This window comes from Oryza sativa, chromosome 2 (assembly GCF_034140825.1).
Source record: "Oryza sativa Japonica Group chromosome 2, ASM3414082v1".
Classification (NCBI taxonomy): domain Eukaryota; kingdom Viridiplantae; phylum Streptophyta; class Magnoliopsida; order Poales; family Poaceae; genus Oryza; species Oryza sativa.
In genome coordinates this window covers 6,551,969-6,576,963 of record NC_089036.1, presented here as the reverse complement: position 1 = coordinate 6,576,963, position 24,995 = coordinate 6,551,969, and the positions used below count along the sequence as shown (strand labels likewise).

The following is a 24,995-nucleotide window of genomic DNA, read 5'->3' as shown; positions in this document are numbered from 1 at the left end:
ATTCACTCAGATTCTGAGAAGCCGTGGTCGTAGAATCTATAGAAATAAACTAGTAGTCAGAAGCTGAAAAACCCAGCTTTTCAGATCCTCAGAAGCTGACTGCTAGTTAGCTGTTTATTCGAATCTTAAGCTCTCAAATAGACTCTAAGTGCTTGAGCTTCCCCTGACTACTAAGTGCTTGACTGCTTGGTGATCAGCTGATGATTTACGTTATTTATAGCAGAAGGTATATAGGAGGCAGTGGTTGATTAAATTAGTGGCGTGTTCAAAGTCCAAACTACGTACAGAGATTAATTCAGGCTTTGAGTCTTCAGAGAGGAAAAATCAAGTCCTCTTTGCATGGCCCTGCAACATAGACTACACTAGCTTGCAACTACCGTACTACGTACGACTATTTCCCCCGATAATATTAGCTTCAATAATTGTTTTGGATATCCAAATGCTCCAGTAGTATACTATCACAGGTTAGTTAATTTGATTTGTTGAATTTTAAGTTCCGTTGCTAGTTTCTATCTGGATGTATATATTAATATATGCCGGCGGCATGCAGCTGTCAACAAGTGGACAGAGTCCAGTCTACGCTATTTCAGGAACACTACTATACGACAAGTTGACTTTTTATGTCCTCGTGACTTTTTATTGTACGTGGTCAAAGTAATTACAAAACAGATTAAGAATATTAGACAACATAGATATTTTAGAGCAATGCTACACGTACTAAATTTTTCTTACTAAACTTTTACTAACAATCATCTCAACCGTTTGATTTAAGTATATGAAAGTTATAAGAAACTAGATGCACTCCTAGCATGACACATCCACTGGTGGAGAAACCATTTTTAGTCGGTCGACCAAATTTTACAATAGTCCCGGTTTCATAAAAAACCAGGACTAAAAACGATTTTTAGTCCCGGTTTAAAAAATTTTGATCTTTAGTCCCGGTTAGTAACACCAACCGGGACTAAAGATGATTTGTAGTCCCGGTTCATCGCCTGTCAGATGTATGTCAGGGGGTCGAGGATCTTTAGTCCCGGTTGATACTACCAACCAGGACTAAAAATTACCACTTTAGTCCCGGTTGGTAGATCGATCTTTACTCCTGGTTGGTAATACCAACCGGGACTAAAGATCAATCTTTAGTCCCGGTTGAAGTTATCAACCGGGAGTAAATATTTCTCTCCCACATCCGATCGGTTAAGTCCCAGATAGATATTTAGATAAGATTGGAACATCCCTTCTCTTGCTCTTCTCAGATCCAATCCTCTTCCTCCTCCCCTTCCCTCTCTTCCTCCCCTCCCCCCCTTCCTCTTCTCCTCCCCTCTCCTTCCTCCTCCTCCCCTCTACTCCGTCTTCCATCACCGGTCGGCGGCGGGCGGCGGCGGCGCGGCCGCGAAGGGGGAGGCGGCGGCAGGCAGGAGGCCGACGGCGGTGGGCGGCGGCGGCGCGGCGCGGCCGCGTGCGTGGAGGCGGCCGGCGGGCGGCGGCGCGGCCGCGCGTGTGCGGGCGGCCGGCGGGCGGTGGGCAGGCGGCTGTGCGCGGCACAGCCCGCTGATTCCAAGTTTTTTTTTTTATTTTGTGTTTCACTGTATGTATAATTTTGTGATTCATTGCATCGTATGGATCTAAGATGTATAATCTGTTATGTATTTAATTTGTGTGTAGTTTTTAGGATTTGTGATGTAGTTGATCTGTGTAGGATTTGTGATGTATTTGATTTGTGATGTTGATTTGGGGATGTGCATCTCATTCGATTCAGGAGAAAATACATAGATTAACACTATCCATTAGCAAATCAACAACAAAATAATAATAATAATAAATCTCGAGGAACTGTCGCTTCCCCTCTTTAGTCCCGATTGGTAACACCAACCGGAACTAAAGATCGATCTTTAGTCCCGGTTATTTGAACCGGGACTAAAAATAGTGATATTTAGTCCCGGATTCGTAGTCCCGGTTGAAAAACCGGGACTAAAGGGGTTACCAACCGAGACTACAAACGGTTTCTCCACCAGTGATCAGTGTTACTAAGAATTTAGTAAGAAAAAAATAGTACGTATAGCCTTTTCCGATATTTTATCACGTATCTCTTCATAAAAGTACATGTATGGAATGTCATTTGATGTAGACATTGAGGAAAAAAAACGGAAGCAGTCTGTAATACAAGTTCCTTCAATTCAATGCAGCACTCCTGCATGTTCTCAGAAAATAATTAAATATTATATGAGCAATCTTAATTAGTACTCCAGTAGCATACTCCTATAATTCGATTTGAATTGTATAGTCAATTAGATACATTTTGATATTAATCCATTTCAAAACATGCATGGAAATCGTCAAGTTATAAGTCTGGATCTTGTTCAATGGGTTCGAATTGTTCCAACCAAAAGTCAGACTATACTGTCATCTATTGCACTCCTCTAGATTTTAATTTATGACGATATTTACTTTAGACATGTGTAGGTATGACTATGCGTCTTACTTAACTTTCTCTCAAACATAAAAAATACAAATGTGCTACAAAACCTTAATAAATCAAGTAATTAATAACAAAACAAATAATAGTTACATATTTTTAAATAGATGAATAGTCAAACATATCTCAAATACTTAACGTTGTCATATATTAAATTAAAACCGAAGAGAGTATTCTAAAAGAATGGCTGATTCTGCCATCACATAGTGAACATGGGTTCCCCGCCCTTTGTGGTTGAATAAACTTGTGGGACGAGTTGAATTGTGCTTACACCAAAATTCGGTATTACTTTTAGTAGGTCTCTCTACTATATATATCATACACACAAATTCGAGAAAGTTGATGAAATTTTTTTTACTAATCAAATTGCAAACAAAATTCTTTATCTTTTATGTGTGGTAAATATCGTTCCACTTATAGATATGCCTCTCCATTGTTCTTTTGTTCGTGTTTGTGTGTGCATGTGCGTTTGGGAGAATAGAGGAGAGATCTCGATTGCTCAAGATGATCTATGTAAATACTCCTTTCATTTTTAAATATAAGACACAACCTCCACTAACCTAAAGATCAACAAACCATTATTATTATCTTAGGACAATTGCTTATTTGATCTCGTTTTGAACTGTAACTGCCAATTTGACCCTACTTTTTGAAGTTTGCTTATTTGACACTCCTTTTTAAAAATGAAGCTGCCGTCCGACCCCCTTTCCACTACTCCGTTAGGGTTGGATAAAAGTAAAAAAAGAAAATGCTACTAATATTTCTAATGCTCAAAATACCCTCAGAAACCCTATCCATCTCTCTCGTGTGACTCTCTCTCTCTCTCTCGTTCGAATCGTGAGGCGGCAGCGGCCTGCTCCTGTCGTGGGGGCGATCTGACGGGGTGGCGGCGGCACTCATCTGAGGGGGCGGCAGCGGCGCTGAGAGTGCGCTTGGAGGAGCTCTGAAGGGGGCGTCGGGGGGCCGGCGGCGGGCGTCGGCGAGGGGGCTGCGAGGGGGCGGCGAGGGGGCTGAGAGGGGGCTGCGAGGGGGCCGCGGTGGGCGTCAGCGGCGGAGGGACGCAGGAGGAGCGGGTCCGTGCCGGCTCGTGGAGAGAGGAAGCGGCCGCGCCGGCTCGTAGGGGATGGTAGCGGCGGCGGCGGAGGGGCTCGGAGGGAGCGGATCCACGTCGGCGCAGCCTCGTGGGGGGATAGAGCGGCGACGGCGGCGGAGGGGCATGGAGGGAGTAAATCCGCGGCGGCGCCGCCTCGTGATGGGAGGGATCAACGACGAAGGGGCGCGGAGCGAGCGGATCCATGCCGGCGCCGCCTCGTGGAGGGAGGGAGCGGCGACGTGCGGGAGCTCAGCGGAGAAAGCTGCGGCGGCGTGTGGAGGAAGTTGCGGTGGCGGTGATGTGACAGATCCGGCGACGGCTTGATGGCGAGGAGGCGGATCTGGCGATGGCTCGACGGCGGCGGCGGTCGGCGTCAGGCAAGGAGAGGACGGCGGTGCCGGCGCCAGCGTTGTTCCTTCTCGCTTCGAAGAGGACGACGACACTGTCTTCTTGTTCCGAAGGAGGAAGACGTAACAAACGTGTGAATAAGAAGGCCACAAACATGAGAAAATTGCATATCTACCATCGTATAAAACTGGCTTCGCTAGAATACCATCACTCAAATGGGCTTCGCTGGAATACCATCTTCAACTGAGTGTAGTTTGATACTTTGCCATTTTCATCACTTTTAGTAAATGAAAAAGATTTTGCTCTCTTTTTAGATTTACTGTGCCCAAATTGCCCTCGGGCTTTTTTTTTCCTCCTCTCTCAATTCAACCTTTTTTTCCTCCTCTCCATGCTTGAGAGGTCGTCACCGGCGTGCCAATCGCCGGCGGAGGCGAGGCGTCGAGGTGAGGTCGTCGTCGGTCGGTGAGTCGGGGTGGGCCGGCGGAGCTCGAGGCCGAGATGACGCGAGCAACGGCGATACGGGATGGCGGCCGATACGATGCCCCTGGGCCGATACGATGCGGGATGGCTGTGCCCGCCGTACCGCCTCTCCCACAACTGCGCGCGTGGGGACGTCGTGCTCGCCGTGTGCAGGCTAGGACTCGCGCGGCTCGAGGACTACCGCGTGCTCCTCGACGCCGGCGGGTCCGAGCCACTCGCGGGCGGCCACGAGCACCGCGGGCTCCTCCGCGCCACCGTGTGGCTGCTCGACCGAGAGGGCACCGCGATCCGGCGGATGGTGGCAGAGGTCGGGCTGGCGGGGTGCAGGCTCGTGTTCGTCGGCCACTCGCTCGGCGCGTGGGTCGGCGAGGAGAGGCGGCGCGGCGGCTAGCTCGGCACCGGTCGGCGACACCGGCGTCGCCGCTTCACCTCTTCTGAAGCGAAACAAGTTGAACTAGGGGCATAACAGTCTACGAAAATGTGTAATCGCCGAAAAATAATTTTCAAATGCAAGAAACCATGAAAATGGCATTGCAGCGAATACCCATGGTTTGGGAGTGGTATTCCAGCGAAGCCCATTTGAGTGATGGTAGTCTAGCGAAGCCAATTTTATGCGATGGTAGATATGCAATTTTCTCCACAAACATCATTTTTTGTCTATGTTAACACCGTTACGTTGATTTAACGGAAGATGGTCAGATCTGATCTTCAGTTTTGAAAATGAGGGTCAAATAAGCAAACTTGAAAAAGTAGAGTCAAATTGGTAGTTAGGTTCTAAAACAGGGTCAAAACGTAATTGCCCCTATTATCTTTATGTTTAGATCACCCTTAACGAATAAAATGCATGCATCTAATGAGATTAAGGATTTTGATGGTGGAATATTTTTTAAAAAAATATGCTAGTTAATTGCATCTATGTGATATGGAAAAAGTGGTTGTGCGGGGCAAATAAGTTTAAACTCAGTCGTTGATCTCCTGAAGTTTTCAAACTAATGCAGGCTACTGAGATAAGGGAGGACATTAACTAAGAAATATCCGAATGGACGAAAAGTTGCTGCAACTGCAAGCAGACAGGCCGGGAAGCAGCTGGAGAGACGACTTTTAATTCGAATCAGGCTGTGTTCAGTTCACGCTAAAATTGAAAGTTTGGTTGAAATTGGAACGATGTGATAAAAAAGTTGGAAGTTTATGTGTGTAGAAAAGTTTTGATGTGATGAAAAAGTTAGAATTTCGAAGAAAAAGTTTGTAACTAAACAGGGCCTCAATCAACCCGGCTCAATGTAATTAATTGGCATGATTGTTATTGTTGCTACATTGTAAAAATCCAGGGGGCTGCGTAGGAGTATTATAATTTATACAAGGCGAGAAATTCTGCACCTTGTTAATTATGACTTACTCCCTCAATGTATTTTTGATAGTCATATTTTCAAATCTAAAAATTTTATTTTTGATAGACATATTTCAATCCAACAACCTATCATCTTAATGACTTTCTCGGATTTAATGCGTGACTATTCATTCTTCCACACAAGATTGGCTACTTGGGCATCGAGAAACGTAAATATCAATAAATCGCTTGTTTACGAGGAATAACTGGTAGCATGTATCTTACTATAAAGTGATCCACCACTAACTCCTTAAGCTTAACATGCAAAGATGCCACATCATCATCCACTAACAAAATACCAGATCATCATCCACTAATTAACAAGATGTCATATCATCATCCATTAACAATCATGACATTTAAACATCATGCAAACATGCCATATCTTTATAGTTTTTATAATTTAAGAGCTTTTCAAATACAAACATGTTAAATTATCATCCAACATAATTCACATAATGTTTCAATGTATATCTTTATTATGTTTTATGATATCCTATATATATATATTTATATAGTTCATCCTCACTTAATTAGTGATTAAATGATTAATCTATGGTCCAAATTATCTTTCTCCTTTTTTCCTCTAATTAAGTTATATCGCATCAATTGTTTTTAGCCTTTAGATGATTAATCTACGGTCCACATTATCTCTCTACTTTTCTTCTTCCATAAAATCATACCACCTTACTTTTTATGTTTGAATCACCATTCTACATACTATTTAAATTTAAATTATTATAAACCACATTAATTTACTTAATCTGATGTTATATAACTATTTTACATGTTATTTTTTTTATTGTTATCATACTAAATTCCCGCAGCAATGCGCGGGGTTTCACCTAGTTCTTATAATATGAAACGGAGAAGTAGTTAATTAAGGGGCATTGCGTTTGTTTGAGCTCTTGACTCGCTCCGCCGGCGCCTGCTCTGCAGCAGCATGCAACTCAGACCTAATTCAGACCTAAAAAATGTAATTAATGTTTGTTTAATAGCAGTAAAACTAAACTAATAAGCAAATATACAATTTTTTGTGAACAATAAATTTTCATATTATGTGGACTAATCATCTGTATTCCGATAAATCGTTTAGTGGTACCATATCCGCATCCGCTTGACAGCTGTTTTTCATCTTTTTACAACACTGACTCCAACAACCGCGGGTGCTGGCCCAAGGCCTACTCCAGCTAGGAAGAAGAACAACCACGAGCTCAGGGAATAGGTATTAATGCATAACTTTGGTTCACATTTTCGTTCAAATTTTGGAGCTCTCGTAATCAAACCACTCAATTTCTGTCGAATTTTATTCAAGATTTATCGCAACATTTAACACATTTCATCATCACTGCTATGAACTTGTTTTTTTTCCTCGGACGGTCAAAACATATTTTTACATACGACTGGCCTGCGATTAAAGGCTTGTGAGGCGAGCATCTACCCATCTTGAAGACTCGGATGTGGGAGAGAAGAGATGGAAGACAGGGCCCACATGTCAGCGAGTTGGAGACAGGAGCAGTTTGGGCAATACGAAATTACAATGGTCTGCACGTGGGCCCAACGGTCTCCAGGGCGTAGAAAATGGCATGTCTCAGATAGAGGGAGAATTGTAATGGCATATTTCCTATTAGGTGAATTGTGATGACATTTTTCAAAATAGGTAAATATGTAATGGCATGATTCCAATTAACCCAATATAATAAGGGTTGGCGGGTTGAAAGGATTAGCGAGTCTAACCTCTGGTTAGCCTAGTGTTTGTGATGCGAGAGGTTTCAGAGAGCATTCTCCTACCTCTGTTTCTGGCTCTCATCGGATGGCCTAATCAGCCAAAGAAAAAGCCAAATTTTGAATTTTTAAACTTAATTTTGAGATTGATTTTGAGATATTTTCAACGTAGTTTCTTTTTCAACATTGGTTTTTAAGTCACTAAGAACACATTTATAAAAGTTTTACCTATAAATTCATTTTTATTTTCTAATAAGCCGTTTTGGCTTATTAGAAAATAAGCCAAACGATGGGGACCTCTGTTTCCTATGCTTCTTAGGAAGTTTGTACGTATAATTCTCCCCCTAGTTAGGTTTGGTTTGGTTCGTGGCCTAAATAGGCCTTACCAAATTTTGCCAATGCCAAATTTTGGCAAGTTTTGTCATGACTAATTTTGGTAAGGCAAAGTTGTGTTTGGATTGAAGCTAAAATAACCTAAGTTCACTATTGAAATGGCCTATTTTCTTAGGCATACCAAAATTTGGCTTCAAACCAAGTAGACACTAAACACTATTGAAATTGCCAAATATTGGTAAGCTTGATTTAGGCCTCAAACCCAACCAGCCCTTAATACAGAAGCCAAGAAAGTTGGGTCTTTCAAGAAAAAGAAGAAAATGAGATATTGCTCAAGAGGACAGACAGCGTACAGTGCAGAGCTAGCACTAAGAAAACAACGCAAAGCGAAGGCCATGGGGGGATGGGCCTAACTGTGATTGAGTGGAGAATAAAAGGAATAAGTTCATATGAGGTCCCTTAACTTATCAACGAATCCGATTTTCGTCCTTTAACCTCAAAACCAGATATAACGGGTCTCCAACTATCAAAACCGGTGCAGATAAGGTCCCTCGGCGGTTTAGATGGTGGTTTTAGCTGACGTAGCGCATACGTGACGAATTTGACTCGGTCTTTGTCTAACGTGGCAATTCGACTCGAAAAAATAATAAACTCCGTGGGGCCACATGTCAGTTTCAAATACAAATTTAAAAAATGATGGGGCCCACGTGTCAGTCTCACCACTTGTGCTTTCACTTCTTGATCGAGTCCACGTCAAACTTTGCATTAAGACCTATCAACAATTTACGTCCATGTGGTTAATTTTTTCCATCTTTCACGAAGTTTTGTACTCCCTTATTCAAGGACACTTAGGGCAAGTACAGCAATGCAGACAGCTGCTGTCTTTTTGGCACAAACAGACAGCTGAAAAGACATTTTGTACAACAGTGTGGACAGCTGCTGTCTACAGGGTAATTAATTTTCCAACGAAAAAAGACTTCTTCACCTCACGTCGCATGTCCCCGCGCCTAGGACCACGAGCCACAGCCGTAGCTGAACCAGACGCCGGCTTTGCATCGAACGATGGTCGCGGGGGGGTGTTTGCAATTTTTTTCTGCATGTCTACGGCAAGGGACAGTGCGTTGTACCTGCCCTTATAATTGATGACTAACATCGCAATTAACGCCGCAGGTTTAAAGGCCTAAAAGCTATCGTAAAATTAAAAAGAATAGACATTTGAGATTTAACCTGAGTAAAACTTTTATTACCAGATTTAACCATGAGTATTGAAAATCAAAATTTTACTCTGGATGAAGTGAAAAAAAATCTAAGACGTAAATGCATTCACCGTGCAGCTGCTGTCTTTCTGTCCCACCATTAGACACCATGCTCCCGTATACAATTTGGATTTAACTACACTAAATTGAGGGCGCAAAGTTGTTATGATGGAGTATGACAACAATTCCATTCATTGCATGTTATTATCGCCTTGGAAAAAGTGCACCGAAGGTCCCTCAACTTGTCATCGAGTTACAAAATCATCCCCCAACCGTCAAACTATGTATCCAGCGTTCCTCAACTATCAAAACCGGTCACAATAGATCTTTAGGTGGTTTTGATCTCGGTTTTGTCTTATGTGGCGGCTGAGTCAGCGTGGGACCCACGTGGGCCCCACATGTCCTGCTGCCACATCACCCTCCTCCAATCTCTTTTCCCCTCTTATCTCCCTTCTTTATCTCTCTCTCTCCCTTCTCTGACTCAGCCGGCGGGAGGAGGAGGGCGTCGGCGAGGGGCAACGCGTCGGCGGCCGGCGAGGGGCGACGCGGCAGCGGTGATGGCGGCGATGGGCGACGCGGCGGCGGTGGGGGAGAAGCTACGGGTGGGCGGCGGGGAGGGGCGGCGCGCGGGCGGTGAGGAGCAGCGCGCGGGCTCCCCCGCCGGCCGCCGCCCGCGAGGCCCACGCGGCAGAGGAGGAGGCGGCGACGACACGGCAAATTACTGAGGATATCACCAACGTCCATATAAACAAGATAATCACCAGGCAAATTACTGCTGCTGCTACTACACCATTTGTGCATTTCCTCTTCTATTATCTTAGCTGCAGCTCGCACGCTTTGAGTACGTGCATTGTTCAACTGCCATTTCTCTCCTCAATTCCAAAAAAATATATTCACCTTTTTCTCATTCGAGCTAAACCATTTTGATCAATGGAATTCGGACGATCTCCAGCCCTTCTACTCCTTGTTGGTAAGTCCGAGAAACTTTCAGGCCGGTTAACTTTAGGCTGTTAGCACATCTTCAACAATGGTGTGTCTCAATGCAGGGTTCCCATGGTCGCAGCTGCAGTTCGGCGCTGAGGCAGCCGGCACGACGGTCTTCACGCTGCACAACAACTGCACCTACACCGTCTGGCCGACCACCTTGTCCGGAAACACCGCGGTGGTCGTCGGGGGGGGGGCGGCTTCGAGCTGTCGCCCGGCGCCAACGTCTCGTTCCCAGCCCCGGATGGTTGGTCCGGCCGCTTGTGGGCGCGCACGGACTGTGCACCCTCCGGCACCGCGTCCCTCGCCTGTGCCACGGGGACTTCGGCGGCGCCGTGAGTTGCTCCCTCGGCGGCGCGCCGCCCATCACCCTCGCCGCGTTCACGCTGGGCGGTGCCGACGGGAAGGGCTTCTACGACATGAGCCTCGTGGGCGGGGGCCGACGGGGGAGCCCGCGAGCCGCTCCTCCCCCCGCCGCCGCGTCGCCCCTCGCTGGCCGCTGACGCCCTCCTCCTCCCGCTGGCTGAGTCAGAGAAGGGAGAGAGAGAGAGAGATGAGGAAGGGAGAGAAGAGGGGAAAAGAGAGGAAGAGAGGAGGCTGATGTGGCAGCCTGACATGTGGGGCCCACGTGGGTCCCACACTGACTCAGCCGCCACGTAAGATAAAACCGAAGTCAAAACCACCGAATGACCTATTGTGGCCGGTTTTGATAGTTGAGGGACGCTAGATATCTGGTTTTGCGGTTGGGGGACGATTGTGTAACTCGATGACTAGTTGAGGGACCTTCGGTGTACTTTTTCCTATCGCCTTTGCTTGCTAAGGCCCACCAATATCATCAACGCGCCAGAACTTTTGACCCACATAGACAATGCCATTACCAGTTGTGGCTGCAAGCCTGCAAGCCCACAAGTAAATTGCACAGAAGACTGTGCCATTTGACCGAACAGGTTGACGGGCATACTGTGGCTGTGTTTAGTTCGTGTGCCAAATTTTTTTAAATATACGAACACACATTTAAAGTATTGAATGTAGACTAATAACAAAATATATTATAGATTATGTCTGTAAACTGCGAGACAAATTTATTAAGCCTAATTAATGCATCATTAACAAATGTTTACTGTAACATCATATTGTCAAATCATGATGTAATTAGGCTCAAAATATTCGTTTCGTGATTTACATATAAACTATGTAATTGGTTTTTTTGTCTACATTTAATCTCTATGTATGTATCTAAACATTTGATGTGATGGAAAAGTTAAAAATTCTAAGAATAAAATTTGAATCTAAACACGGCCTGTACCATTTGACCGAACATTTGACCATTGCTTCTTTCTGTGAAGCTTCCTGCGCTGCTGCGCGTGGGTTGACGATGTACCTGAACGAAAGGAGAAGTTTTAGGATTAGGATTTAGGGCTCGCCTTTTTTTCTTATCGTTACGTTTATCGGCTAAAATTTAAATTGTACATCTTAAATTTAAAATTGATTTTAAGATTTTTTTCCATCAAAGTTTATTTTCTAGCCCTTTGTTTTTAAATTACTAAGACACGCATATAAAAGTTTTATTGATAAATTATTTTTCGTTTGTAAATATGTTGTTTGGTTTATTACACAAAAATAAGCGAAATAATGGAGCCGCTAGTAGGGAGTCTATAAAGCGCAATTAAACGACGCTTACGACTGGCATCAAAAATCAAGGCGCGCAGTTTCCTCGAAGCATCCCTTTACCGTCGGCGGTGACGCCAGTGAGGTATCAGTATCGATCAGGGGTCCGCGGCACTCTGTCGTACACCCGTACCCTTTCTCCTGTTTCCTTTGTGCTTCTTCTCACCGGGAATCTATCACCTTCTCTGAACGCGACTGCAAATCCATGGTTTGCGCGGATTTGCCTTGTAACGGTCGCACGCAGATGGAGAATCTTGCTGTGCTCCACCAACCAGCACAGCATGGCCCAGGCCCCGCCGTGTCTGCTCCGAGGTTAGTCAGGCCGGCACGGCCAAACTTACACACCGGGCCGTGCCGTGCCAGCCCACGGGCTGCACATACGGCCCAGACATGGCCTAATACGATTTGGATCGTGCCGGACCGGCCCAAAGGTACGATAGTCCATCCACGGTTGGCCCGCAGGTACGATAGCGATGGTTCATCGTGCTTCTCTATAGAATAAGTGTATTTGTAATCCTTCTCAGCATCGTCGACCGCATCGAGGCATCGAGCCCACCGCTTCCGACGCTGACGGCGACCACCGCCCCTCCTTCCCCACACCACACCCCTAGCCGGTGAGTGCGGATCTGATCGATGGCGACGTGGATTTTGGCGGTCACAGCTCTGGTCGACGAGCTCCATGGCAGCTCGAAGCGGACGGCGACATCAACGGCAACAGTGGCGCTGATCTGCCGACGAACTCAGCGGCAACATGATCGGCGGCCGCCGTTAGCTCCTTCCCTAACATCGCCTCCACCGTCTTCCCTACCTCAATGACCATGGCGAGTGGCGGTTGGCTGTGCCATATGCTCGGTTCAGGCAAATATAGAGAGGTGCCCTTCCTCTCCTTTCACTCCTATTCCTCCACGAGAAATTTCAGTATTTACCATCCAATATGATGACCTTTAAGGAATAGCCACCCAATACGTTAGCCTTTCAAAATCTACCACCGGGGATGCGAAATTCTTCATTATGCGCCACTCCGTCCGCCCGTCTGCGTCGTCCGTCAGCGTGAAGCCGTCTTCGAGCTTGGTCACCACCTTCGTCGTCTCCGAACTCGTCGGCCGTTGTCCCCAGACTTGACCTTCATCCTCGAGCTCACTCCCGCCGACGTGGGCGGTCATGGACGGTGCACCTTCGACAGGGGACGGAGCAGCGCTTGGTTCTGTTGCCGACTCGCCGTCGGCCGCGGAGGGTGGCAGGGAGGACGGCAGTGACACGAGCACCTCCGACTGGGACAGCTTATGCGCGTGGCTAGTTGGCGGGCATGGTGGTTCGGCGGCGGAACATGAACTAAGGGGCGACGCGACGACGACCGGACGCGAGCTCGGGGGCGACGACAACGGCGATCGGATGCCGAACGAGCTTGGGGATGGGGACGACGGTGACGGCGGGACGCGGGGTGACGACGGCCGATCCTGGGCGACGACGGCCACCTAGTTCGGAGACGGTCGCGTGGACGGACGACGCGGACGGGCGGACGGAGTGGCACAGAATGAAGAATACCGCGTCCCTAGTGGTAGATTTTGAAAGGCTAGCGTATTGGGTGGCTATTTCTTAAAGATCATCGAATTTGATGGTAAATACTGAAATTTCTCTTCCTCCATATATCAATCTTTCTCTCTCACAAGGGGAGATAGGGCACCTCTCTGCGGCAGAGGTGGCGAAGGGCGAAGGGTGGACCAGCAGCGACGGAGGAGGGAGAGGATGAGACGAGAGCGAGGAGATGTTGTTGTGACATTGTGTAGTTCTCTTTTCAGTAAGTGCTACTGTAGGTGTTAATTGTTGTTATCTTGCTAGGGAGGGAGCGCAGGAGATGAGGGTGAATAATCTAGCGTTCTGCCGGCGACGGCTTCAGGATTTTATCATCAGCATGAACCAAGAGGCACATAATTAGTCTGAAATCTCAATCACCCCTCTTTTTTTTTCTCACTTTTTACATATCTTTCTATGTTCGTGTTGTTCTAATCCTGTTCTTGTGACTCCCCGTACGTCCCTCCCTTGCAGTTGTAGCAAAGCCCACATTCAGAGAGAGATAGTTGGTGATGGATCAGGAGCAAAGCTTGGCGGTGGAGCGTGACGCTCTGCTCCGGGAGGACTTCATCGTCTTTGCCCTCATCAAGCAGCGGCCTACGCTCCCGCTGCCAAAGCTGTCGGTGGCCGGTCCCATGTGGAAATGGTATTTCTATCATTTACCGGTTTCTTCTTCTGTTGAATCGTAGATAGATCCATTGGATTTTACCCTGATCAAGTTCTATTTTTGAACTGTTGTATTAGTTCTTTCACATGACAAAACTTGTGGTTATCAAAGCTCTGGACATCTACAGAAGAACAAGGAATCTGGTATGCATAATCATCATGTACCTTCATTTTGTTTTTATTACTATCTAGAGTTGCATGAATTTTTTTTTCCTCCTGTAGGAAGGCATTGGGAGAACCAGGAAACTAATGATCTCTAGAACATCAGATAAAAAGCCTATCTGATTTCTATAATATCTGTCAGTTTTAAACTCAGTAGGAGCTACCAATTTCCAGTTCTAAGGATCCCATCGTTTCGTTTATTCATGGAATAAGCCAAACGGCATATTTGCAAACGAAAAGTAATTTGTGAATAAAACTTTTATATACGTGTTCTTAGCGATCTAAAAACAAAGGCTGAAAAATAAACTTTGATGAAAAAAACCTAAAAATCAACTACAAAATTTAGTTGAAAATTTAAAATTTGGCTGATAAGTATAAGCATAAGCGAAAAGATGAGGCCCTAAGATAGGTAATTATCTTTACCTTATCCTGTAATTGTTTACTTTTCACCGCTGACAATTTTGATGCCACATAAACACATACTTTTCTATCTATTGTCAACTTGAAAGACTAGGCTGATCTATAATATTTCCTATATTATTAGTTGGTAACCTGGAGCTGTTGTCATAGACGATGGAGGAGAATGGGGTCCTGAAGGGGTACATCAATGTCAACCAATAAATCAAAGACAACCATTGGCCAGTGTAAGTTGTTTTCATGGCAAAATTTTGGGGCATTTACTAATTTGTGAAGGTTTTCAAACATAAGTTTATTGTATACTAAATTTCTAGATTTCATTTTGAGAATTGTGTACTCAGTATTTCAATAGGAGTTTACTAAATGGAAAAAGAGAAATTAATCTACAGAAAGAGTATGTGATTATAATGAATAGTTCTTTTACCCTCCCAATAATATTTTGGTTTATTTTTAATTTACCAATGTTAGAATTATTAAACGCATGCAATAGTTCTGGACATTGAACACATTTAGGGTCTGTTTGGTTGCTTGTATCTACCTAGCCTAGCCCATCTCTCTCATCCAGGCTGAGTTGGTCCTGGCTAAGAGGATACACGTGCAGCTGTTTTGTTGTCTGCATCAATCTAACCTGGCTAGAATGAGATACTGTTTGGTTGATTGCATGAGAGATACGGTTCGGAAGAGATTTTGTTTGGTTGGTGGTATGAATCATAGGTATGATGATATCTTTTTCTTTATGGTGAGATTACCGCTTAGAAGACATGGAATAATTCTACTACTTCAGAGTTTAGTCAACTGAACTTTTCTTTTTCTATATCAATCTTTCTATCCCTATTATTACTTTAAAATTCTATAGTGGTGGCGGTGACTCCAACTCTGAAAGACACGTGTTCTATAACCGTTGGATCGGGAGATCGGACGGCCCTGAGATATAACTTCGCGATCCGCTTTTCTGGCTTTTCTCCCCCCGCGATTCACTTTCCTTCCCCGAACCGCTCGCGCTTGCTTTCCTTCCGCCGACGCCTCCCACCTCTTCCTCCGCCGCGCCTCCACAGCCGGCGCCCCCATCGCCGCGCAGTCCTCCTCTTCGCCGCACCTCCCTCCTCTTCGCCGCGCCTCCACCGCCGGCAACACCGCCGCGCCTCCAATCTCCGGTTCGCCACCAATACGGAGTCGCTTGGTCCCCGCCTCGCCGGTCTCCTCCGACAACACCGCGCGCGCCGCCGAAACACCCACGACCGCGCCACCACCGATCCGGAGTCGCATCGCGCCGGATCCCCGCACCGCACGCATCGCGCATCCATCACCTCGCTACCCTCGCTCAAGCTCCATCGCACGCCGCCCTTCTCCGCCCGCGCACCGCCTCCTACACGCTCTCCTTCCTCTTCTCCCCATTGCTCGCCTCTCCAATGCCCGCTCGCACCGCGCAGCCGCATCCATCCTCCACGCTTCATCTGCCGCACGCGCCCCATTCCGTCCGCTGAGCTTCACGCCTCCCTACCCCTCAGCAGTCAGCACCTTTATCTCTCCCCCTCAGCCCTAATTTATCTGATCCACGAAGGTCTCTCCTCCAATCCAGTCGAAAGAGGTAGGAACCGAACCGCCGCCACCTCCAGTTTGCTGTGCCACGATCTGCCGCCCAGATGTCCTCTCCGCCCCAGGTGTCCTCGCCGTCAACTCCACCTTTTCGCAATCGCACCGCAACTCCACAACTTTTTCTTCTTTGGTAGCTTTTGGTTTTGCAGGGTGAATTGTAGCAAATTAATGAGGTTCTTGATCATGGCGGCCGTCCGGTGGGTGGTTCTTGCATACATCGTCGTCGTCAGCTGCGACGACAGTGAGCATGTGCTGTTGAGGATTGCCATCGAGAGGGTTGCTGTTGTTGATTCAGCTAGCGTTGGTGTTCACTAATGTTTCTTGGCTTGAAGGTTAATTTGCTCATTTGTTTACATACGTCATACCATGAAAGCTGCTTAATTATTAGCTATCTCCAAGGCATGATTATATATCGTAGTCTCGATCACCTTCTGTAAGATTAAGATCAGTGAAATTTTATGAATTACCTTTTTGTTGTGGCTATTTATGTTTCAGGGTCCAGTACTGATTGGGTGGTGGTTGAGTTCTTCCATCTGAAACCCTCGATGACGATTAGCTTTAGGATTTTGGTCAGCTGCAAGCTTGTGCTAATTTACATACATGATACATCTCACCTATAATTGCATACTAGCTAGGACTACGTATGGAACAAGTAGATGGTAGTACCTGAACATTTCTAGCTCTGAAATATGCCAGCCTGAATATTATGGAGACCTCCCACCCTGTCTGTGTACAACACCTGTGAAGGTTGGTGCTCTCCTTTAATTTCCATGTCAATCTATGGATGATGCACCATGTATTGAGTTTTGGAAAGTTATATGCAGTTCCAGGTTGCAAGTTTCAAATGATGCCTATAAAAGAAGTGGCAAGGGGCAAGGGCTCCTTGATGCTGCAATTACTGAACAAGAGAGAATAGTTCATATTTGCACTCTTTTTAGGAGGTATTTCTGCTGTAGGATTTCAGTATATTATCTCACATTTTTCACAATTTTTGAAAGTGGCTTTTCCTGACAATTTTTCACACTTTTAGCATCCAAAACTGATTGTTGTCTCAAACAAAGTATCCTTTGAGAATCCAAAGGCACCCGTCTACTCTCCGTTACAGCAAAGGAGATCCTAGAATGAAGTGAGCCCAATCTCCTTTCTTATTTACCAATGGAAGTGGACATGTTAATTGTTTAAATCGGTCATTTAGCTCACGTTTTACTTGTTCAGGCAGAAATAGATGGTCCTGACATGTATGGAAACTATGAGCTATTTCTGCATGAACAAGTCAAACATGAGCTAAAGGAGTGAACTAAGCAATTAATTCTTTTAGGTAACACATATATCTGTTTGGGAAACAAAGAAATACTCAGTTCAGTGCCAAAGCAAATACAAGTCCATATCAAAGTTATCATACTGCCAGAGGTCTAAAGATGAAACCTTTTTTTCCTAACAAATTAGAAAATAGAGCATATGATGTCCAGAAATACCTGCAAATGTGATCAACAAAATGTCGTCTTCTTTGTAGAACTTAAAATTTTGGAAGCTTTTAATCAAAACCTGGGACGTCTGACCTTCATTTTTTTTTAACAAAGTCTGACCTTCATTCCAAAATAAAATAAAATAAAATCGGTGCTCTTCAACCATGTTGGCAACATAGCTCAATGTGGATTGTTAGGGATGATTATTCTTTCCTAATTATTAGTTTGGTGAGATTTGAGATTTCTAATTATTCTTAACAATCATTACTTCTTGCGTATTACAGATCTTTTATGTGTTTTAGGCGGATATCGATCTGCCAAGGTGAGAAAGCAAATTGCCTAGGCTTATTTCATTGGACAATACACATTGTCTTAATTTTGAGAAAGCAACCTGTTTTCTTGATTATATCTCTGAATCTGAAAAACTCTCATTGGGTACTGTTTCCTTTATAATGCTACAATGGAATGGCAATCTTACTTATTGGATATTGGATTCCTTGCCTCACTGAAATTCAAAGAACCGTTGCTGCTTGTGACTGTAGTTAGACCTTTTTTTTTTTGGAGAATATTGATAAAGGATTTGAAGGTATGTTTTCAGAACATTATTTACTTGCATGATTTTTCATGTAGAGATCAACTGTGATCCACTGTTATAGAAACATAATGTGTTGATTACCAGTCTGTTAACTCTAGGTACATATGGAGTTATTGTCCTGGACATGGACAATTAGGTTAGTACAATCAAACAATAATTAGTCATGTATATTTCTATGCTAAAAAGGCCGAAATTATATTATATTCGCTCTCTGTTCATGTCTATTTGTTATATATTGCTGCTTGTACTCTAAAAAACTGTCACCTACCAAACAACTTTTCTATTTGCTACTATTTCAAATCCAATAATTGTGCTATATCTGCTATATAAACTCTCTGGACTTTGTGCCATGGTTGCTTCCTAATTCAAATTTATATGTTATCTACGCCAAATGACCAATATACTTGTCAAGAATAAATAGGCCATTTTCTAATATGAGATGTGTTGTTTTAGGGGTAACTTACCAATGTGCTAGCATAACTAGCTGAAGCACACTTAGATTTAGCCAGTGAAAAAACTTGGCCAGCAATTACATAACTTCTTTAGTTTGAGAGAATACTTGTTGTTTCAGCTCTCGAGTGTTCCCTGGCATATCTTGAGAGGGGGAGAGCAGCTAAAAAGGAGCTGCTTTGGAAGCTGCTGTGTCATCATAGAATTATTGTTGAATTGAAGGCAAAAGAGGATGTTGCAAGGGTCTTGATTTGGATGGACATCTGAGATACACTTCAAATCCAACTTGATGGAAAATATACAGTTCCTCAACACTACTCAGGAGAGATTCTGGCTTGATGCCAATGGGTTGGATAGGAGGAAAGGACATAAAAACCCATTGCTAAATCTGCTTGTTCAGCTATATGTGAAGTGTTGGCACTGCCTATTTGAAATATAAAGGAATTGGTTTTGTTGTCGAAATGGGTCAACCTAGACTTAAGTTTTTCTTTAACATGCCTTGGTAGTTAGTTTCTGAAGTTTGAAAGAAGATTAGCATCAGGATTACTGTTGATTTGTATGTTCAACAATCTCAATGAACAATTCCAAATTGCAATTAACCTATTCTTGCTGTATTAACCACTATATACCATTGGGCATACGTAGTAAGAATGTAAGATGCAACAATAAAAGTGCTTAAGCCCTGAGCGGGTTAGTATCGATTTGCTGCATGAGTTTATAAACTTTGAGCTTTGTTTTCTCATAAATTGTCCTTAGTAACAATAATACTAATAGTGTCAAAATACCTTCTCACATGAATCAGTGTAGTGAGCAGTTCTGAATAAGAATTACATGTCAAAATATCCTGTAGGAAGTCAACATGAATATACATAGAATCGACAATATATTTGGCGTGTGGCCAATAAATTGAGTTTCATGTTATAATCACTTCGTTGCATCTATCAATATGTAAGATCTTGTTTTCACCTAACAGAATTTATGAATAGAAGGAGACAAATGTATTTGTTCGCTCAAATGGTCAAATTTGAAATCATAAGTATTTTTACTAAAATGTAGTTTAGCAAACCGGTGAACTTTGTTAGCTTTAAAATATTTTTATCCCCGTTGCAACGCACGGACACTTAACTAGTTGGTAAAACAATTCATCGATTCAACTAGTGTCGCATACAGTGAATCTTTCTATATTACTGACTAATTACCGGCTGAAGAAAGGTCGAAAAAAGAAAAGAAAAAACACAGTGAATCAATCACGGTACCAGCATTGTTTAATCAGCCTTTAATACACCTAGACAAACCACGGAAGAAGAGGAAAAATAAAAAGAAAACAAGGAGAAAAGAATCCCATACGTTTCGCCAACTCCTGCTCCTTGAGTCTTTTACCCATTAAGAAAGTTGGAGGTTACGTGTGTGCCACAGAAAAGTTTTGAGTCATCTGTATGCCATGACACAAACTTTCGTTTACCTGTGAGCCACTTTGGATGGAATCAGCACTAACGGAGACTAACAGAGGTTTGAAAGGTCTATTTTGCCCTTGCTCTATTTCAGCCACGCTGGCGGCGGCGGCGTGCCGGCGACGGCGACGACCGGCAGCGGCGTGCCGCACCGGGGGCGAGGCGAGGCGGCTTGCCGCGCCGGCCTGGGCACGCCGGCCTGGGCGCGCCGCTAGATCTGGCGAGGCGACGCGAGACGAGGTGAGGCGGCGGTGGCGGCGGCGGCATGCCGGCGAGGCGAGGCGAGGCGGCGGCGGCAGCGGCGGCGCGCCGGCGACGACGACGACCGGCGGCGGCGGCGGCTAGGCTAGGGTTCGAGTGGAGGCGCACGGGAGGGGAGGAGTAGAGATGAAAATGCTTCAGGGGCAATTTAGTCATTTTCATACGTGGGTCCCACATGTCATAGCTCATTCTGTAACAGAAGGTGGATGGAATGGCACACGGATAAATGAAATTTTGTGTCATGGCATACAGGTGACTCAAAACTTTTTTTTGTGGCACACGCGTAACCTCCAACTTTCTTAATGGCATATGGGTAAAAGACTCCTGCTCCTTCGCTTCGCTTCTGTTCGTCTCTCCGCCGTGCGCCGTCCGTCGTCCGCCATGGAGGTTGCTGGCCCTCCTCCGTTGACCAGCGCTTCCCCTAGCCCCTGCCGCTCAACACCAACTGTGGCCGGATCTAGTTGTTTGGCGGCTCGCGAGAAAGAAGTTTTGGTGGTCTAGATCTGGTCAGTTCATCCTCCCTTTCGAGCTGATCTCTCACCACCGAGCCTTTTCCCCACATCCCTTCTCGTCGTTCGGTTTGAGGTGGTCAGATCTACCGGCGGCAAAGCTGCTGGATGCCCTCACTTCGTGTGGCTGTGAGATCATCGGGGTTAGAACTGCCAGAATCGCTTGGACTCGAGGAAGAAGGAGAGCGAGCAAGACGAGGGATGCAAATGGGCGACGACCTGGGTGTGGAGCGGTGACCCCAGCTATCGGATGCAGCAGTTTGCACGCGCGGGTGCAACACGGAGCACGCGCTCAGCCTGGCTGAGTAGCGAAGTTTGCCCGAATCGGGCGTTCCTCCGGAGCCTGGCTGGCGACCGCTTTTTGCACGCGCTGGGCCTGGCTGGGAGGTCCATGCAAGCAACCAACAAGGTAAATTTGTATGCATAGGTGCGGGCCAAGCCTGATGCAGGCAACCAAACAGACCCTCAGTCCATCTGCACATTGAAAATGCTCAAGGTCCAAGAGATGTGATAGTATATCAGATGGCATGCCATTGACTTGTGTGCCAGAAGATTCTATGAAGTAAAAAACTAAAATGCTTGATTTTTCTTTGCTCTCTATGGTTTATATTCAAATTTTTCTCTACTGATAGATTAATATCACTTTTGAACAGCTCTACTAAACAATTAATTTAATTTGTGTGAATTTTATGTTGGTGTCAAAATTTGGCACTTTAAGACCTTGGCATAGCAATTTCATTCTTTGTATCCCCTGCTCTAAGTTGGTATCATTTCAGTTTACTTGCTTTATAATTACTAAACTTGAAGGTCGACATGCACTTCACTGGGAAATTTTAAGTGAAACCCTGAATCCCTCAAATCTCCTATTGAACTTTATCATGAATTGCTAAAGTTGCTGATTTTCTTGAGTAGGAACCAAGCTATTCACTTAAAATTCATGTACTAGCCTCTCAAAATTTGTATGAATATTGGGGTTTTATTTTAAGAGCAAATTAGATCAGAGTTCAGAGTCTACTCATGCTGCTTGCTGTTGGGTATACCTCCCAGGGAAGGGATGCTCTTATCCATCTTCCAGGAAATTGGTGGTAGCTGATTTCAAATGCGAAATTAGTTATTATTGTTTCTGTTCTAATAGAAATTGATTTCACCGAGTCAATAACTTGCCATATTTATTTATTTACTCTTAAATTCCATTCTTATGAATGATTTGACAAACAATTTTTTCCTTGTCACAGAACAAGCATGTAAACGTGTTTGTTTACACAATACATGAAACAATATGTAGAATCATACTTTACACTGCCATTTTCTCCAAAGAGGCTGTGATAAGCACTTCTGCATCCACTTGAACTCATATATACTTGTGTGCCCTTTAATTTTGTAGGATAATTATATGAAAGAAGCCCCTCTATATCTGGAGTTAGGGAGCACATTTTTACTAGCAGGTAACAAGGGTGCTGCTCAATTCAGTTTTCTTGTTCTGTTTTTCATTCTCACACACTCTCAATTATTATGACAAATCAGGATTGTAGTTTTGTGACTAATAAGCAACAGCTGCTTGCAGACCCTCTGAAGTGAGATGTTTACCTATCTCACTATTTCACCCTCACATGTTTGTTATACAATTGAATGGATATGCATATTTTTTTAATAATATTTATTCAAATAGAGTTATCAACCACAAGAAAAAGCTAAGCAAGCATATCTTATGTTAATGTTCTTGTGTAGATTTGAAATATCATGTGATGAACAAGGTCATTTCATTTGTTGCCTTATAAACATATTAAGCAGACCATTTTAAAGTGCACTTTCACACTACTCTTTTATATGTTGTATGCTTTTGCAGCTCTACATAAGAATTTTATAATAAAAAATACATAGTTTCCCTACCCCCCCCCCCCCTCTTTTTTTTGGTTGCATCTAAAGTTATCACTGCCTTTATGCTAGGGTTCAATTCAATTCCAGTATGCCCATCCTGATGTTTTGATAGGCTCTTGGAGTTTAGTATTGTCAATGTTTTGACACGGTCTTTAGATAGTACACTAATTTGGTGTTGTACAGAAATGGTGAACATGGAGTAGTGCCATATTATGTCAAGAGTTATCTTAATCTAACAGAGGATACACCGTCAACTATATCTTTCTCCATCGCACTCTCTAAAATATATATTTATCAGGTATATCCTCTTCATCACACTCTGAAATATATTTGGCTTATTTACATAATCCTATCATGCTTTCTTTCACAGGAAGATGTTTGTAGAACTTATTGATTTGGGTAATATTTATTCGTCGATGTCAACCATTTCTTGTCCACAATGAATGGTTGATCGTATTCAAGATGACAAAGCCATATTTATGCTTCATAGTTTGAGACTACTATATGGTGAGAGAAATTTATGTATGCCTACAAGAGTGCCTTGTATGATTTTTGAAAGATCACCAAAATGGATTTTCCTCAAAAGATTCTTCTGTACTTCAAATGCTACGTGTACAAAGTTCGCATATAATGAACTAGAAAAAAAATGCAGGTGGCTATGTCTAGCTATTACTATAGACCACTGCCTAACAACATCCTTATCGTACTTATCCGCAATTTTCATTGAGCCTATGCCCAATCAACCGTGCTTTTTATAAACATAGGAAGTATTACTGTTGCTTTCTTGCCCTATACATCTCTTGCATACCACCCTTGAGAGTTTCTGAGAATATTTGCAAAAAAATATTGATTAACCTTGCCATTAGCAGGAAAAAACAAAGCAATCTGAACGCAACACAGATTCAACAGGATGATCCAATGACAACAGTGAACACTATGGGTTAAGGTATCCAAACATAGCATATGCTTTCATCACCTACTGCAAACATCAGTCACCTTTTACACCAGCTGTATGCAGGTGGTGCGCCAAGCCGCCAAGGGCGCGCGCCCCAGATCCTAGTATCCTTCAACTTCAAGATGAAAGACGTAAATGAACCCATGTATGAACATGCCTACATCTAATAGGCATCCAACTATGCAAGGAAAGCCTATTTAGCCTCCATTAACTCTTGCTTTTGATTGAATAGTATCTCTCAACTCCAAAACGGGGTATAACGTCTACCCATCTTTAAAAACCAGTGCAAATCGTCTTCTTCGGTGCCTTCAAAAGTAGTTTTCTGCTGACATGGCAGGTTGACTGTGGTTGAGTCATGTTTCATGTAGGACCCAGCGAGTCCTCACTTATCTTCTTCCTCAACTCTCTTTGACGATGGCGTGCCTCCTCTCCACATCGCGGGTGAGCATGTTGATGGTCGTTAAGTACCAATTTTGACCGCCAACTAACAGAATTAATAAAGGAAAAATTTGCATTTCTTACACGCATACCAATAATAAATAATATAGTTGTATTAGGAAAGGGAAACTAATGTGGATGCACGAATTATATACTAAGTGAAGGAGAAATAAAGCCGGTATGCAAAGAATCACACATCCGACGAATCACGTGCGAGCACACGGATTGAGGGGCCCACAAGTCAGCTGAAACCGACTCAAATAGGACCAAACACCAGGGAACCGTCATAGGGGCCCACCTGTCATCCACTTGCCAAAATCAGCGGATAATGGCGGTTGGATGGGTTCGGCCGAACCCAAGTTGGCACGCTCGGCTCTCCCCTTCCACGTGGCGACTCCTCAGCGCTTCCCAATGACGGTTATGCACGTTAGTGGCTCCTAACCGCCATACAACCGTCATTACTAAGACTATAAATAGAGGAGCAATTCTATCTTCCACTTTGTATTCTCTATAATTTCTAGTAGGAATAAAACTTAGGAGCTTTAGTCCTATAGTCTCCTCGGAGCTCTGCGTATGTATCGATGTGAAAACACGGCGGCCTGGGAGATCTGCTTAACTCCAGTGCAGGTCCAAGGCTAGCCTCGAGTATGTCAAGGGCGTGCTAGCTGATTTGATCCTGCAATCGGCAAGAAAGAATAAAAGCAGAATTAGTCGACCAATAGGCCGATAGCGTATCGTTGATGGTCTTAGCCGATGGAGTTAGACCAAATCGTCTATGGACTGGATATATCAAAGAATAATAAACCCTAAACACACCCAATCGGCCGTAATA

The 24,995-nt window shown here is 44.3% G+C and overlaps 1 protein-coding gene and 3 long non-coding RNA genes across 13 annotated transcripts; all 4 read left to right on the top strand.

Moving 5' to 3' along the window:
• Window positions 1-9,876: 9,876 nt before the first annotated feature.
• On the top strand, window positions 9,877-10,939 carry LOC107277254 (pathogenesis-related thaumatin-like protein 3.5). Its single transcript, XM_026023026.2, is given in 4 exon segments — window positions 9,877-10,065; window positions 10,142-10,266; window positions 10,269-10,392; window positions 10,395-10,939. Coding segments are annotated over 4 exon segments (477 nt in total). The 5' UTR covers window positions 9,877-10,025; the 3' UTR covers window positions 10,583-10,939.
• Window positions 10,940-13,821: 2,882 nt separating this feature from the next.
• LOC136355134 (uncharacterized) lies at window positions 13,822-14,338 on the top strand. Its single transcript, XR_010739264.1, has 3 exons — window positions 13,822-13,965; window positions 14,064-14,129; window positions 14,208-14,338. It is a non-coding gene; the product is annotated as an uncharacterized lncRNA (long non-coding RNA).
• Window positions 14,339-15,553: 1,215 nt separating this feature from the next.
• LOC107280047 (uncharacterized) lies at window positions 15,554-19,270 on the top strand. 6 transcript variants are annotated; one of them, XR_010739258.1, is made up of 8 exons: window positions 15,554-16,492; window positions 16,656-16,907; window positions 16,985-17,101; window positions 17,191-17,286; window positions 17,911-17,948; window positions 18,145-18,212; window positions 18,320-18,357; window positions 18,793-19,270. It is a non-coding gene; the product is annotated as an uncharacterized lncRNA (long non-coding RNA). The 6 variants fall into 6 exon arrangements; XR_010739260.1 differs by lacking the exon at window positions 18,320-18,357 and having other exon boundaries at window positions 18,793-19,133; XR_010739262.1 differs by lacking the exon at window positions 17,191-17,286 and having other exon boundaries at window positions 18,793-18,933.
• A 1,367-nt stretch (window positions 19,271-20,637) lies between these two features.
• On the top strand, window positions 20,638-24,008 carry LOC4328729 (uncharacterized). 5 transcript variants are annotated; one of them, XR_010739254.1, is made up of 6 exons: window positions 20,638-21,301; window positions 22,277-22,337; window positions 22,954-23,068; window positions 23,141-23,277; window positions 23,640-23,716; window positions 23,789-24,008. It is a non-coding gene; the product is annotated as an uncharacterized lncRNA (long non-coding RNA). The 5 variants fall into 5 exon arrangements; XR_010739253.1 differs by having other exon boundaries at window positions 23,779-24,008; XR_010739256.1 differs by having other exon boundaries at window positions 23,637-23,716.
• The last annotated feature ends 987 nt before the right edge of the window (window positions 24,009-24,995 follow it).